Genomic DNA, 13326 nt, shown 5'->3' with positions numbered 1-13326 from the left:
CCCTTAAGGAAACTTTCTCCAAGAAGAATTTGTAATCGAATCCCACAACAGCAAATGTATGAATTTAGGTACCTCACTTAATCTTTCTGTGTCTCCTATTTTCCATCTGTAAAATGGGAGTAATATATAGAATACCCTTAATAAAAGCGCAGACATCCTAAGATGGAACCATGGTATTAAAGTACTCATTTTTATTAACATAGTTCAATAGCAAGTTCTTCCAAATAACAAAGGATAAATGAAGTTTGAAGAATTATGATGAAGAAGTTCAAAGTTATTAAAAAACTAAGTCAATTAATTGGAACTTTTCCATTCCATTTTAAGTAATCAAATAGACTTGGTTAAGAATATTGGTTTGTCTCAGTCTCTGGGCCTGCAGCTTCAGAATGTTCAAAGCTTTAAAGTTATTGAACTTTTCTTTAGAAACTTGCTTGTTTTAAAGATTTCACTGAAACATTACAAAACTAAAACTAAATCTGACAATTCAGTGTACTGTAGATTGTGATAAGATACCCAATCTTTAGGTGCTTACTGATTCCCAGCTCTGCCTTCCTGTTTTTCCCTTTGATTTTCCATACCCTCTGCTCCCTGTCTCCTACTCCTCTCCTTTTTTTTTCCTTCCCTTCTCCCCTTCTCTCCTATTTATCTTGGGTCTGCACATCCTAAACTCAAAACTCCGGTCACCTGAAAAAGTGGGCTGTGTCTACGAAAGCTCATGATACCATCTACCTGTTCTTGTTAGTCTATAAAGTGCTACCAGACCATTTGTTGTTTTTTCCTGTACAGACTAATTCAGCTACCTGCTGAAGCTTCTGAATAAAGTAGTTTCGGTTACTTCGTATTATCTCTGTTATACTTCATTTGATAAATGCGATAAATATACAAACAAAATTTCTATATTAAGGCCTAAGCCCAAAATTTAAATGATTTCAACTTCAGCTCTTCATTTTAAACTTGTTTTTTTTCCAAACTTCTAGTGATTGATTTCTCAGTGTTAATGCTGATTTAAAACTATTTTATAAATGAAACATTTGTTTAAAGAAAAGAGAAACTACCACATAAATTAGTACAACAGCCTCTAAAGCCTAGAACTCCTGTAGCGTGTGTATAAACACCATTTTCCCCAAAAACTCTATATACTCCTTTTTATTTTTTGTAGAATAGGAAGTACGATTACTCTTTTATAGTCCAATATATTAGAATTGTGAGCAATTCAATTGATGTTTCAGATGGTCATTTTAGGAAGAAAAATATCCATCACTACCTGAAATATGGTATAATATATTTAAATATTTGACTGAATTCAGGTTCATATTTTAATACCAAAGAAAAACTGATTTTTTTTTTTAAAGTAAAAATATGTATACTTCCAACACTTACAGAACTTTAAGACCTAGGGTATATTATAAACACAGTTTTCATTTTGTAAATATGCATAAGATTCAGTAAGTTTAAGAAAAACTTATGCTTTCCAAAAGAACTATTTACGTATATTTTAATATTCAAAAATGCAGAGACTCTAGAATCCAGAAAAAGTCATGGAAATAATTAAAGCATGAAAATGTCTTATTGATCTAAAACATAATGCAACACTATTTAAAATATACCTCAATATGTGAAGACTTACCTGGATGGAAGTAAGGATGTTAAATATTGGTTACTTTACTGTTGAGTAGTCGAGTGGAGGCTCTTGTACATTTCAAAGGAGGAATGCGTAACTCCATGTGCAGCCCGGGACCAGCTGGAATTCCTGCTGAGTCCAGGCTGTACACAGGCGTGCCAGCTTTGAAATGTACAAGAGTCCCCAGCGGGGGCTCTTGTGCATTTCAAAGAGGAAGTGCCCTCATGGAGCCTGGGATCAGCAGGGGACTCAGATTTCACCACTGACTCCGGGCTCCATGGTGCACTGCTGATTTGAAATGCCACACAGAGCCTGGGATCAACTGGAGAGTCCCCAGTTGACCCCGGGCTCCACTGCTTTTAAATGCTGCCTCGGCATTTCCATCCTGGGCTCAGCTGTGCGGTGCTGCCGCTTTGAAGTACCCCTTCTTTCCTCCCCCCCGCCCTTTGCTGCCTCTGTCTGACAGACAGCGGGGGGGAGGGGGGGAGAGGGAGGGAGGAATCTACTAGTCGACTGGTTCTTAACATCCTTAGATGGAAGCATACAAACCAGCCCTCCCCCAAACCCAACATAAACATTACCAACCAGTACAAATTCCATATTCAAAATGTTTCACGATGAGCAGTTAATTTTGTGCATTGTGGAAACAAATATAGGTCACTCTGCAGTGTGACACCATGTAAATCTAAAACTAACAATACAAAGTCAAGCTATTGCAAACGTCTATATACGTACTTTATACATAAAAATACTCAACATCTAGAAATTAAGGTGCTATCAAAATATGTGTTTAGCACCAACATTTTAGTGTTACGTTTTTGGGGCAAATCTCTCTCTTTTTTTTTTAAATAATTCGCCTTAAAACGTCTTTGGAAAATGAGATATATTACTTACGCAAAAAATGTGAAAGTTAATATATAAATAATAAATTCATTAATAGAAAAACAAAACATTTCATTTTGAGTTCACAAGTTATTTTGCTAGTTTATAAGGTATTTCTTTCTACAAAAAAATAGTAGCTTTTGTCTCTAAAGTAAGCCATTCTAAAAGTTTGAAATATTCTGATTATATTCAACTGTATATATAAGGAGTTTTAAAATAAAATTTCACTTACATCATAACTGTAGTCTGCATCATTTGCTACTGTCAAGTCTGCAAGGTCTCCAAGGCCCAGAACACTTAACAAAACATCATCAGAACCCATAATAAATGACTTGCCTCCTCCAGATGGAAATGTTATTGGCTCAGCTACAAAGAACAAAACAGTTTAAGTCTTGAGAAAAAAAATCAAATTTATCAGATGAAAAAACTGCATCAGTCATCACTTAAAAGCAGAGCAGTTTATAAGAGCTGAACTGTTATTAACTAGATATAAATCATGGAAAAATCTCCTCCTCCTAATGGAAAAGAAAACATAAGCATACACACACATTTAAAAATAATTATCTAAATGTTAAGCTATGAAGGCAATAAACAAACATTCACCTCCATAAACAAGTATTTTTAGAACTCAGCATATAAGCCTTTCCCTAAAGGACCTACCATCCACCACATATAGAGACAGGATTTTAAAAACACAAGAACCTATAACATTTGAAATTACTAAGTTTTACTGTATTAAGAATGTTTGGATGAAGTTTAAAAAAAAGATACAACTGATATTCATGTTAGCTAGCTGCATGTTCCTTAAAACATTTGAAGCTTTACACATTTTTCCTGTTGATTATCAATTAGTTTTAAACAATGCAGCTTTTGAGCAAATGTTAATTTTCAATTCACTTAAAACACTTTCTCCAGCATTCATTCACACTCTTTACTCTTAAGTAACACCAATGACGACTTTCTTCTGTATCTCCACAAACAAATTTCAATTTGCTTGCAAGGTATTTGAATGATTTATACATAGAGATGTGGGTGGGTAGAGGTTGTTTTATTTTTTTTATACTATTTTCCAAAGAAAAAAATTAGGACATCTGATAGCAAACATATTCCCGATTTAAATTTACTACAGGTTGGAACTCTCTGATCCAGCACCCTCTGGACCTCACTGATCCCAAATGAAGGAATTTGCCATACCAGGGAAGGTCCACTGCTACTGTCCCCCCAACCCACTGCCCCTCCCAGATGTCAGCCCCAGCTGCGCCCCTGGCCCCACTGCAAGTTCCAGCCCGGTGTCCCTGGCCCTGCTGCCATGTCCCCTGCCCCACCGGGCTCCCAGCAAAGACTCCATGGTCCAGGATCATCCATGGTCTGGATGTTGCTGGACCAGAGAGTCCCAGTTATGTGAGGTCCAACCTATAGGTAAAATTGTGTGCATGAGAGAGAGAGAGATCTGGGTTTTTTTAAACCCTACAGACTGTTTTCTATTTGCAAATATTGATTTAAATCCTCTCATTTTTCCTATAGAGTGAACAGTAATAACTTTATCCTTCTACGATTTTTATACCCGTTTTAATTAGATTATTGCTGCTTGGGCAACAGTGAACAAGTCTTTGCTTCTGGCTCTAACAGAAAAGAGACTAAACAGAAGACCAAAACTCTTTGCTGAACTACATATAGTGGTTTTGTCCTCCCTTCGCCCCTTTTAAAGATACCGAAACTAGCTAAGTCTAGACTGCAATCATTTTACATTAAATATTGAGCCAAAATGTTCCTCTGAAATTTACATTTTTGTCAATATTTTATTAGAAACCTCACATATGCAAAACGTCGAGTAACTACATCGTAATCCAGATATATTTTTTTCACAAAGAAGTCATACTCCCAATAGATAAAATGTCCTACATTATATTCACTGTGTATGGATGTACAATTTTCTTTACAAGATTAAAACTTTATTCTTAGTTTATAGTTATCAACTCCAATAAACACCAACTCTGAATTTCCCAATATTGATGTTCCAGCAAAAGTTTTGGGGGAGAGAAGTAAAGAGCAGAAGGAAGAAATCCATCATGTTCTCCAGGAAATGTGCATTAAGGTGACCTGACAAAAGTTCTACGGAGAAACACAACCTGCAATATCTTCACTCAACATCATTTAAATAATTAGGATTGTTCACTGAAGTCCATGTTCTGTCTCGGCCCTACAAAGGGCATGGAATATAGGAGGGGAAAGGCAAGGGCAAGAAAAAGCCCTGAAGAGCCTTTCTTCCATTGCTGAGCCTGCATAAGAAGAATTGAAAAATTCCAGTCCGCAGTGTCCAGAGTCTGTTCTCTTACTACACCCCTCCCTTGGGGCAAAGAGGAAAAGCGGCAAAAAGGAGAAAGGGCATGGCATCATAAACAGAATCATTCAGTTATACTTCCAAGTAGTAAGCTGCACATCATAAGAGATCATAGTAGGAGAAACACATATCTCTGCACTTGGGAATTGTAGACGATACCCTGTTTCCCAAATGTACAGTGTACTTAAGAGCTCTCTTTGGTATGCATCTCACTATTAAGATAAATTCTGAATATTCTCCCTCCTCCCCAAATCTACAAGCACAATACTTACACTCATCTGTTTGAAACTTCAAGACAGTGAAAAGAGCTTAGAAGTTAGAACCTAGTTTTCCAAAAACAAAATTTTAGTTCTAACCTGAAATGCCATCCCAAACATATTTTAAATGTGGCGCTTTTTTATTTAAGCAGTATTCTTGACAATTATGAAAGGAGGAGTGTTTTAAAAAATATAAATGGAAGACTCTCGAACTTACAACTATCATCAAAACAGAGGTGAACAACTTTTAATATCAAAAACTTTTCTTCACTGAAATATTTCAGAGGGGTCCATTACAAAGAAAAATGGATTAATTACTGTTTAAAGATTAATGATTTTTTAGGAATTGAGATTACCAGAGTTTTTTGTTCATGCCATATAGAACTGTACTCCAACTGAAATACAAATGTGTACTGGTGAAGTCATTGTCTATTGATTCCTATTACAAGTTAAGCTTTAGTATGATATTTCCTATAGCAGAGACTCAGTAAAGGGATGCACCAGCCATATTTGCACTCAGTGTTGTTAACATTATGCAGTCAACAACTGACAGATTAAATATTGCACTTACATACATAATCACGTGCATGTAACTCTGTGGCTAGTCCAATCCCCCCCCCCCCCCCCCCGAATATGTCTATTCTTAAGCCAAACATTTCTCATCCAAAGAGATTATTTATAATGATCACAACAGCCAACATTGCGTACTGTATACAAATAAGTAACACTATTTGCGTAAAAAAGCAATCAGAAGAGAAAAAAAAGTCTGCCTAGCTCCTCAGTATCCAAGAAGAAGCACGAATGGAAACGTGTGTCAGAAATTTAAATGCAGGATTATTAGAAGATTTAACTGTTTTTTTGTGGAAATTGTAATGTTTCTTCCAACTGTATTAGTCTACAGCAGTGTTTCTCACCGTGGTCTGCGGATCCACTCTGAGAATGCTGCCAACGGGCCACTTTGGTTTGTTTATTTACCAGCGTTGCAGCCACGGAGCCTTGCAGCTCTCACTGGCTACAGTTCGCCATTGGGAGCCACAGGAAGCAGTGGTCCAGGCTATACTGCTTTCAGTGGCTCCCCATGGCTGCAAACAGTGAACTGGAGCCAATAGGAGCTGTGAGGCTCGGTGGCTGCTGCGCTGGTAAACAAACCAACCAAAGTGGCCCGTTGGCAGCATTCTCAGAGTGGATCCAAAGACCACTTTGAGAAACACTGAAGTATGGAAAGTTTCAGTTTGCATCAATGTAACTAGCTTTATTGAGATAATTAAAATAGTTGAAACGTGACTGGAAATATTTTTCAAACAGCACAATTGTTTATACTTCATCTTGTGAAGCGGGGAGGGGAGAGGGGGAGAACTGGTATATAATCACATCAAGTTTCTTTGTATCTAGGGCTCAGACACTACGGCTACGTCTAGACTGGCATGATTTTCCAGAAATGCTTTTAACAGAAAAGTTTTCCGTTAAAAGCATTTTTGGAAAAGCGCATCTAGATTGGCAGGACGCTTTTCCGCAAAAGCACTTTTTGCAGAAAAGCGTCCGTGGCCAATCTAGACGCACTTTTCCACAAAAAAGCCCCGATTGCCATTTTCGCGATCGGGGCTTTTTTGCGGAAAACAAATCTCTGCTGTCTACACTGGCCCTTTTGCGCAAAAGTTTTTCGGAAAAAGACTTTTGACTGAACGGGAGCAGCATAGTATTTCCGCAAAAACACTGACAATCTTACATGAGATCGTCAGTGCTTTTGTGGAAATTCAAGCGGCCAGTGTAGACAGCTGGCAAGTTTTTCCGGAAAAGCGGCCAGTCTAGACACAGCCTATATGTACCATGAAATAGATGTTAGAATGAGTAGTATTCTACTTATTGGCATGCAAAAAACCCCCAAACAAACTAACAAACAAAAAAAGAACCAACTTTCTTTTTTAGAATTCTAGTTTCCAGTGTAACATTACTGTAAGTAGTCTTTTGTATTGCAACAAAAGTTGCGTAACCAGAGACATATTACAGCTTACTGCAACTCGATAGAATGAGATAGTGTGGCCTGGTATGGAGGATTAATGGTAGATATTCTAAAACAGAACTACTAGAACTAGGTGACATAAAACCACATGGTTCAGAGACAATTTCCCTTAATGATTCATTTTTTTTTTTAGTCATGATAATGAAATATGCTGTTCTCATTTAATTTATTGAAGTATCAGAACATGGAGAGAAGGAGTGCAATGAAGATTAGCATTTTGTCCTGGAGCTTCTACAAACAGTATGACTAACTTGTCCGCTACTACTGGTTTCATACCAGCTGGCGTAGACATGAATTACGCAATATTTATTTAATATTGTAAAAGGACTACTAATAAACTAGTTGAGAGAATATAAGTTGTAAAATTTGGTTTTAAAAAAAAACACAGGAGGGTAAGAAAAAAATAAGATATGGGGTTACAGCGATGTTCACTGACAGCTCTCATTGACAAGTATTATGAATTGATGGGCTGAAAAATACACTTACATAACAAAATGAAATAGAGAAATATGAAATAGAAAAGTTTGAGAAACGTCTTAATGACTTGTGAACATACTGAGTGCAGACAATTTTAATAATCTAAGCGTGGTGGTATAGCATTTCCCTAAGAAGACTACTCACCCACCTCCACCCATCCAAAAATTCATGTGAACTATGCAAATACATAACTTTTACAAAACATTGTAAAAAGGCATGGAAATGGAAATACTGGTTTTGAGGGCCCAATATTTTAACCAGAATACAATTCTGTATTTGATAATGAAGCAATGACTCCCTAAAACAAAAGAATAAAAAAAACAAGCAAGAAACATGCCTTGCTTCATCATGGTGATTCCAGGGTTCACAGTTGAGATCACGCATATGTAGTCCTCTCTCTAGAATACTGCAGAATTTCTGGATAAAGATACAATAGATGGCATCCCAAACAATGGAACTATGGCCCCAAATGACTGAAAATGACTGAAATAAGACTTCACAAAATCTGATTTGCTCTCTCTTCCCAAACATTATTTTGAATTTTGCAGAATAACATCCTATCCTAACAGCAGAAGAGGAGTGCTGAATACCACTGTACCTCATCTAAGTAAGGAGCAAGTAGTTTGGCTACAGGGCAGTTCTGAGGGAATTCAGAAACTCTACAATGCCTTCAGATATACACAGCAAAAATCTCTCATAAGGGAATGAGGTTGCAGGAGATACAGAAGAGCTAGGGATCCCTGCCAGAACACTCCATGCTTTTAGTGATACAACATGCTACGATGTGGCCACAACTGTTGCAATATGCACAGCTACAAGTGGCACAGTGTGACTGCACTCTCCAAAACAATTTTTTCTGCTACACTGTACAAGTACATACCACACTAGTGCAATTATGTGTTGCCTTATACAAGATCATCCATTTTATTTTCAGCAAACTACAATGAAATAATTGGAAAACTTCTTACTGGCACTGGAAAACATGAGGACACTAGAGGCTGTGCTTCACTGGTGATTTTGGGGGAGGACAAAAACATCACTTTTGGGGCAACTGTAACAACTGCGACTAGAGGCTACTCAATGTGCTAAAGACTAGTATTTGCAATAAATACTTAAATATTTATGACAAGAACAGATTATAATCTTATTTTTTAATTTAACTGTGTGACCTTTGGCATCAGATTAACACTGAAGTAAGCAGCATTAGTACAGATGCTGTATGCATGTAAGAATGCCATAATTAAAAAAAAATTACAGATGCACAAAATCTTGTGAACAACTGTCTCGGTGTTTAACTAGTTTAAGTCACTTTCCCAGTATGCAAGAGGTGGGGTGAAAATGATAGTTCAATTGCATCTGGAGTTAATGGTTGGCTAAGTATAAAATAGATCAGAAGTTTTAAAAAGATTTAAAAAGTTACTCTACCTATATAAGCATTAAAAAGAATTTGAAGGCAGAGCGCCAAATTCATCTCCTTTGTAATAACTTCACTACTTTTAAATAACTATATTATTATTTCATCTTTCAACACAAACGGAGTATCAAAACTGCAAATCACCATTTTTTTTTAATACTAAGTTTTATAATAAACCTTCCAGATCAAATGACGTTAAAAAGGGATTCTGCAATAAGGGACATAAGAGTTGACAGAAGTCAGAACTAAGAAAGTTTCACACAAGCTAAACAAAACCCCCCACTTGAGGTGTAAGTAATGATTCTGACTTCTCTGAAACACAAAAGCTTCAAGTTGTAGTCGTGCAAAGAAAAAAAGCTTGTGTGAGGAGACTTGTAAGTAAACTGATATCCTATTATTGACAACTATAAACAGCAGTCAGTGTTCAAGGGGATAAGTGATAGCACGTGTTTTTTTAAATTAAAACCTTCTAAAAATAATAAATAGCTGAATTTTTTGTACCTTCCTCTGCTCTTGAACCTTCATCAGTCATTCTAGAAGAGGGTGACCTAGATTGATTAATGATTCCTGATGGTATGTGGGGTAGCTCATCATCGCCCAGATCAGCTATCATGTCGTGAAGTTTTGTCCTGTTGACCCCTGTAAATTAATGTCAGCAGCAAAGGTTCATTTGATTGCTAACGCTTGACTTGACAGAAGTCAATAAATCCAGTTTCCTAATTAAACAAGAAAGATTACTAATGGAACCTCCTTAAAGAACAAAAGAATTTGTTATTTTTTCTGATGCTTTAACTGTTTGTTCTTTTGGAAATTTTGAAACCCAGTTAAACACTGAATCTGAAAACTAAATGCAAATGGTTTTATCCACCAACTTAAAACATTTTATTAGAATTGGCTCATACATTTGTAGAACAGCTTAATATTCTGCTGTAGAAAAGAAAAAACCCAGCACTTCAAGTCCCTAAGAAAAACCAAATATGTAACAGTTATGGATAGCAACCATTAAAATAATATATCTGAACTAAATGCTTGCAGTATTAAACAGTTTTAAACACACTACATGAATTAATACAGAAAAACTCAAGTACAAACACAAAGTAAGCTTACAAATGAAATAAGAGGAAAAGATGACTTGTAACAGGGGTGCAACAAACAATTAACTTTCCTTGACTGATTTTTTAAAGAGGAATTTAAAATGTTTTGTGCAAAGATTTTGACGCCCAAACACGATTAGTCAGAGCTACATTCATGACAGACTCAAGTATGTCTACAATTAATTTTCTCATTTGAAAAAGTCTAATTTGAAATTGTCACTAGCATTTCTATCTATAGAGGATATAGTGCTGATAAAAATGTTGCTGACAACCTTACATAGGTAGTACATTTTGGCATTAAGGATTTTTAAAAAACAAAACAAAACCAAAAACACCCCATGATATTCACATCCAATATACAGGTAAAGAAAAAGAAAGGCAGAAAAATGCGAGAGAAGACCAACTGTGGATGCACTGTGCCATCACGAGGGGCTTTGTATAGTAGTGATGTTAAAATGCATTTATTTATGTAAACACATGGTTAGCTATCCCACTATGCAACTTGCTACAAACTGCAGCTAAATAGTCTGGAAATGGACTACAGTGTATTTCTAACTAGTGTTAGTGACACGTGAGTGTAAACACATTCTCAGCGGTTACACATTTACGCCAGGGGTGGGGGGTAGCAGGGAGAGAGAAGCCAGTACCTGTGGGGAGCTGGCTTTTAAGCTGGCTCCTTGTGAGCACCAGCTTCTGCCTGTGGGAGTCAGCAGTGCAGGGGGAGGGAGCAGGTGCCTCCACAGTAGCTGGCTTAAAAGCCGGTTCCTCACATACACCAGCTCTTACCTCCCTCCCCCTCTCTGCGGCCTCTGATACAGGGTCTGTGTGTAAATGAGAGGGTTAACCGATCAGCCTGGGCTCATCACTTAATCATGTATTCATTAACATCCCTATTGTGTAGATGTGCAAAAGAGATTTAATTACAGTGGGTCAACAACTGTCAAGATAGCTTAAGTTGACTTAACACTGTAGGGCAGACATAGCTTTAGTTTTCAATAGAACCAAAAATTATATGTTGTGGTCATAGATGATAAAACACACTCGCCTGCTTTCAGTAGTATATGCAGGTAGAGGCATAATTTGTCAAAATCAGTTATTTCAATAGCACTTCATCTATATTCTATAATTTTAGCCTTCTATTATGATAGTAAAAAAAAATCAAATTAGACAAAAACAAAATCTCCATCATTAAATTAAGTTAGGTGTAATTCTACTGGAGACAAAGTAACCAATTTAGCAATGAAATACAATATTTTTTGGTATAGGCTGAAAGATAGTTATGATAGCAAAAGGGATAATAGGAAATCTAGGTTAGTTATAAGTGAACAGAGCTGCTTCTGTTAATAGCCCACACAATGACAACTTTTTGATCTAGTGTACTTTCACATGTACAAAATTGTGGGCAATCCTTCTCCCTCAGAAACTGTAGATGGGGAACAAGCACTTGAAACTTAAGTTTCAAAACTTAAGTATAGTACTTATGGTTAGCTTGTGCCCTCTCAGTTTCAACTAAGTCTGTTCAAGAAAACAGCCTAAAACAAATAGAAATGTGATAACTCTGTGCCACTATTAAAAGTATAACGCAAAGCTACTCACTAAACTAGTTTACTTCTTCCTTAACTCATTAACATAAACGGACTTACAAGTAGTAATGATACAAAATATTCTTTGCTGAATATTGGAGAAAGAAAAAAGCCTTATCTGACACCGTTCTCTAAATAGTCTTGGACAACAGAACAGTAAATCCTTTTAAGGTGTTCCTCATTCGTAAGTGAAAATGACTAACAGATGAGACACTGGAAATGTGGAAACTTCAAAAGACTATTATATCAAGACAAATTAGATGCCATAGACAGGAGGATTATTCACAAACATTTGTTTGCATGTTATATGTATTTTTGCAGATTAGGGATTGTACTTAGTTTCATAGTAAGAGTTACCATACTTCTCCCAGGAACAAAAATTGAATTAATTACTGAAAATACAGGCAGTCCCCGACTTACGCGGATCCGACTTACGAACGGAGCTTTTCTCGTCCCGGAGCTCACGGGTGGCGTGTCGCCGCCCGTGTCCTCCGGGGCGAGAAAAGCTTCTCCCCGTCTCCCTGGTCTGCTGGGGGGGTCCAGCAAAGCCGCTGGACCCCCCCAGCAGACCAGGGACACCCGAGCAAAGCCGTCGCCTGGGCGGCTTTGCTCGTTTGCTCGGGGGCAAAGGAGCAAAGCCACACGGGCGGCGGGGTCCCTCCGCCTGTGTGGCTTTGCTCGGGTCTCCCTGGTGTGCTGGGGAGGACTCCCCCCAGCACCCCAGGGAGACAGGAGCAAAGCCGCACGGGCAGTGGGGTCCCTCCGCCTGTGCGGCTTTGCTCGGGTCTCCCTGGTCTGCTGGGGGGGGGAGGGGGCGCAGCTAGTGCGCCCGCCCCCTCCCCCCCTCAGCAGACCAGGCTTTTGTTGCGGGACGCCTCGGGTAGAGCTGCTGGGGTGCTGCCGGATTGGTCCTGTGGGAACCTACCGGGCAGCACCCCAGCTGTTCTGTCCCAGGCTCCAGATTCAGCAGCTGTTGAACCTGATCAGGCTGATTCCAGGAAGCTGGGGGCAGAGCAACTCTGCCTCCGGCTTCCTGTAGTCAGCCCCTGGTCAGTTTCAGTGGCAGCAGCTGAATCTGGAGCCAGTTCCGACTTACATACAAATTCAACTTAAGAACAAACCTATAGTCCCTATCTTGTACGTAACCCGGGGACTGCCTGTACCAGGTAAAAAAAATTCCAGATAACTAGCATCCTCCTCCCCTGCCCCCCAGCCTGGGAGGTGGGGGTGGAGATAGGATTACAAATACTGGTTTGGATAGGGATCCCAGGGCCAGTAAACAAAATGAGGCTTTTGGGCATAAGGAAGCAGTGTGAACCAACACAGAGCTGCTATGGCCCAAGGATAGGTGTGCTCTTCCAGCCCCAGCATAGAGCTGCGGTGGCAAGGCAAGAGGCACCTTCTTAGAGTTCTCCCACCATCCCTGGCAGCAAGGACCTACTGTAGCTGTGAGAGCCTCACATAACTGTAAGAACCTCTCCTCCAGCCTCACCCGAGTTGCCACAGACAGTAGAGAGATACTTTTCATCTGGCCCAGAGCTGCTTCAGTGGTGTGGGAGGGGAGGGGGAAACGAATATGGGAGTCCTCAATTCTGAGAGCACCTATATTCAAACCTCTACTTCCTAGACACATTCCA

The 13326-nt window shown here is 38.6% G+C and overlaps 1 protein-coding gene across 4 annotated transcripts in view; it reads right to left on the bottom strand.

Moving 5' to 3' along the window:
* STRN3 (striatin 3) overlaps positions 1–13326 on the bottom strand; it is a 125634-nt gene that overhangs the window by 44243 nt on the left and 68065 nt on the right. For 3 of the 4 annotated variants that reach the window (XM_006116372.4, XM_075926978.1, XM_075926980.1), the window contains 2 exons: positions 9514–9651; positions 2736–2869 (listed from right to left, as the gene is read on the bottom strand). In XM_006116372.4, the coding sequence (XP_006116434.4) occupies positions 2736–2869; positions 9514–9651 (272 nt within the window). The remainder of the gene's footprint in view (positions 1–2735; positions 2870–9513; positions 9652–13326) is intronic. The other variant, XM_075926979.1, reaches the window with a different exon arrangement.

Source organism: Pelodiscus sinensis, chromosome 4 (genome assembly GCF_049634645.1).
Source record: "Pelodiscus sinensis isolate JC-2024 chromosome 4, ASM4963464v1, whole genome shotgun sequence".
NCBI lineage: Eukaryota > Metazoa > Chordata > Testudines > Trionychidae > Pelodiscus > Pelodiscus sinensis.
Note: the sequence above shows the minus strand (reverse complement) of the source record. Positions and strands in the feature narration are given on the sequence as shown.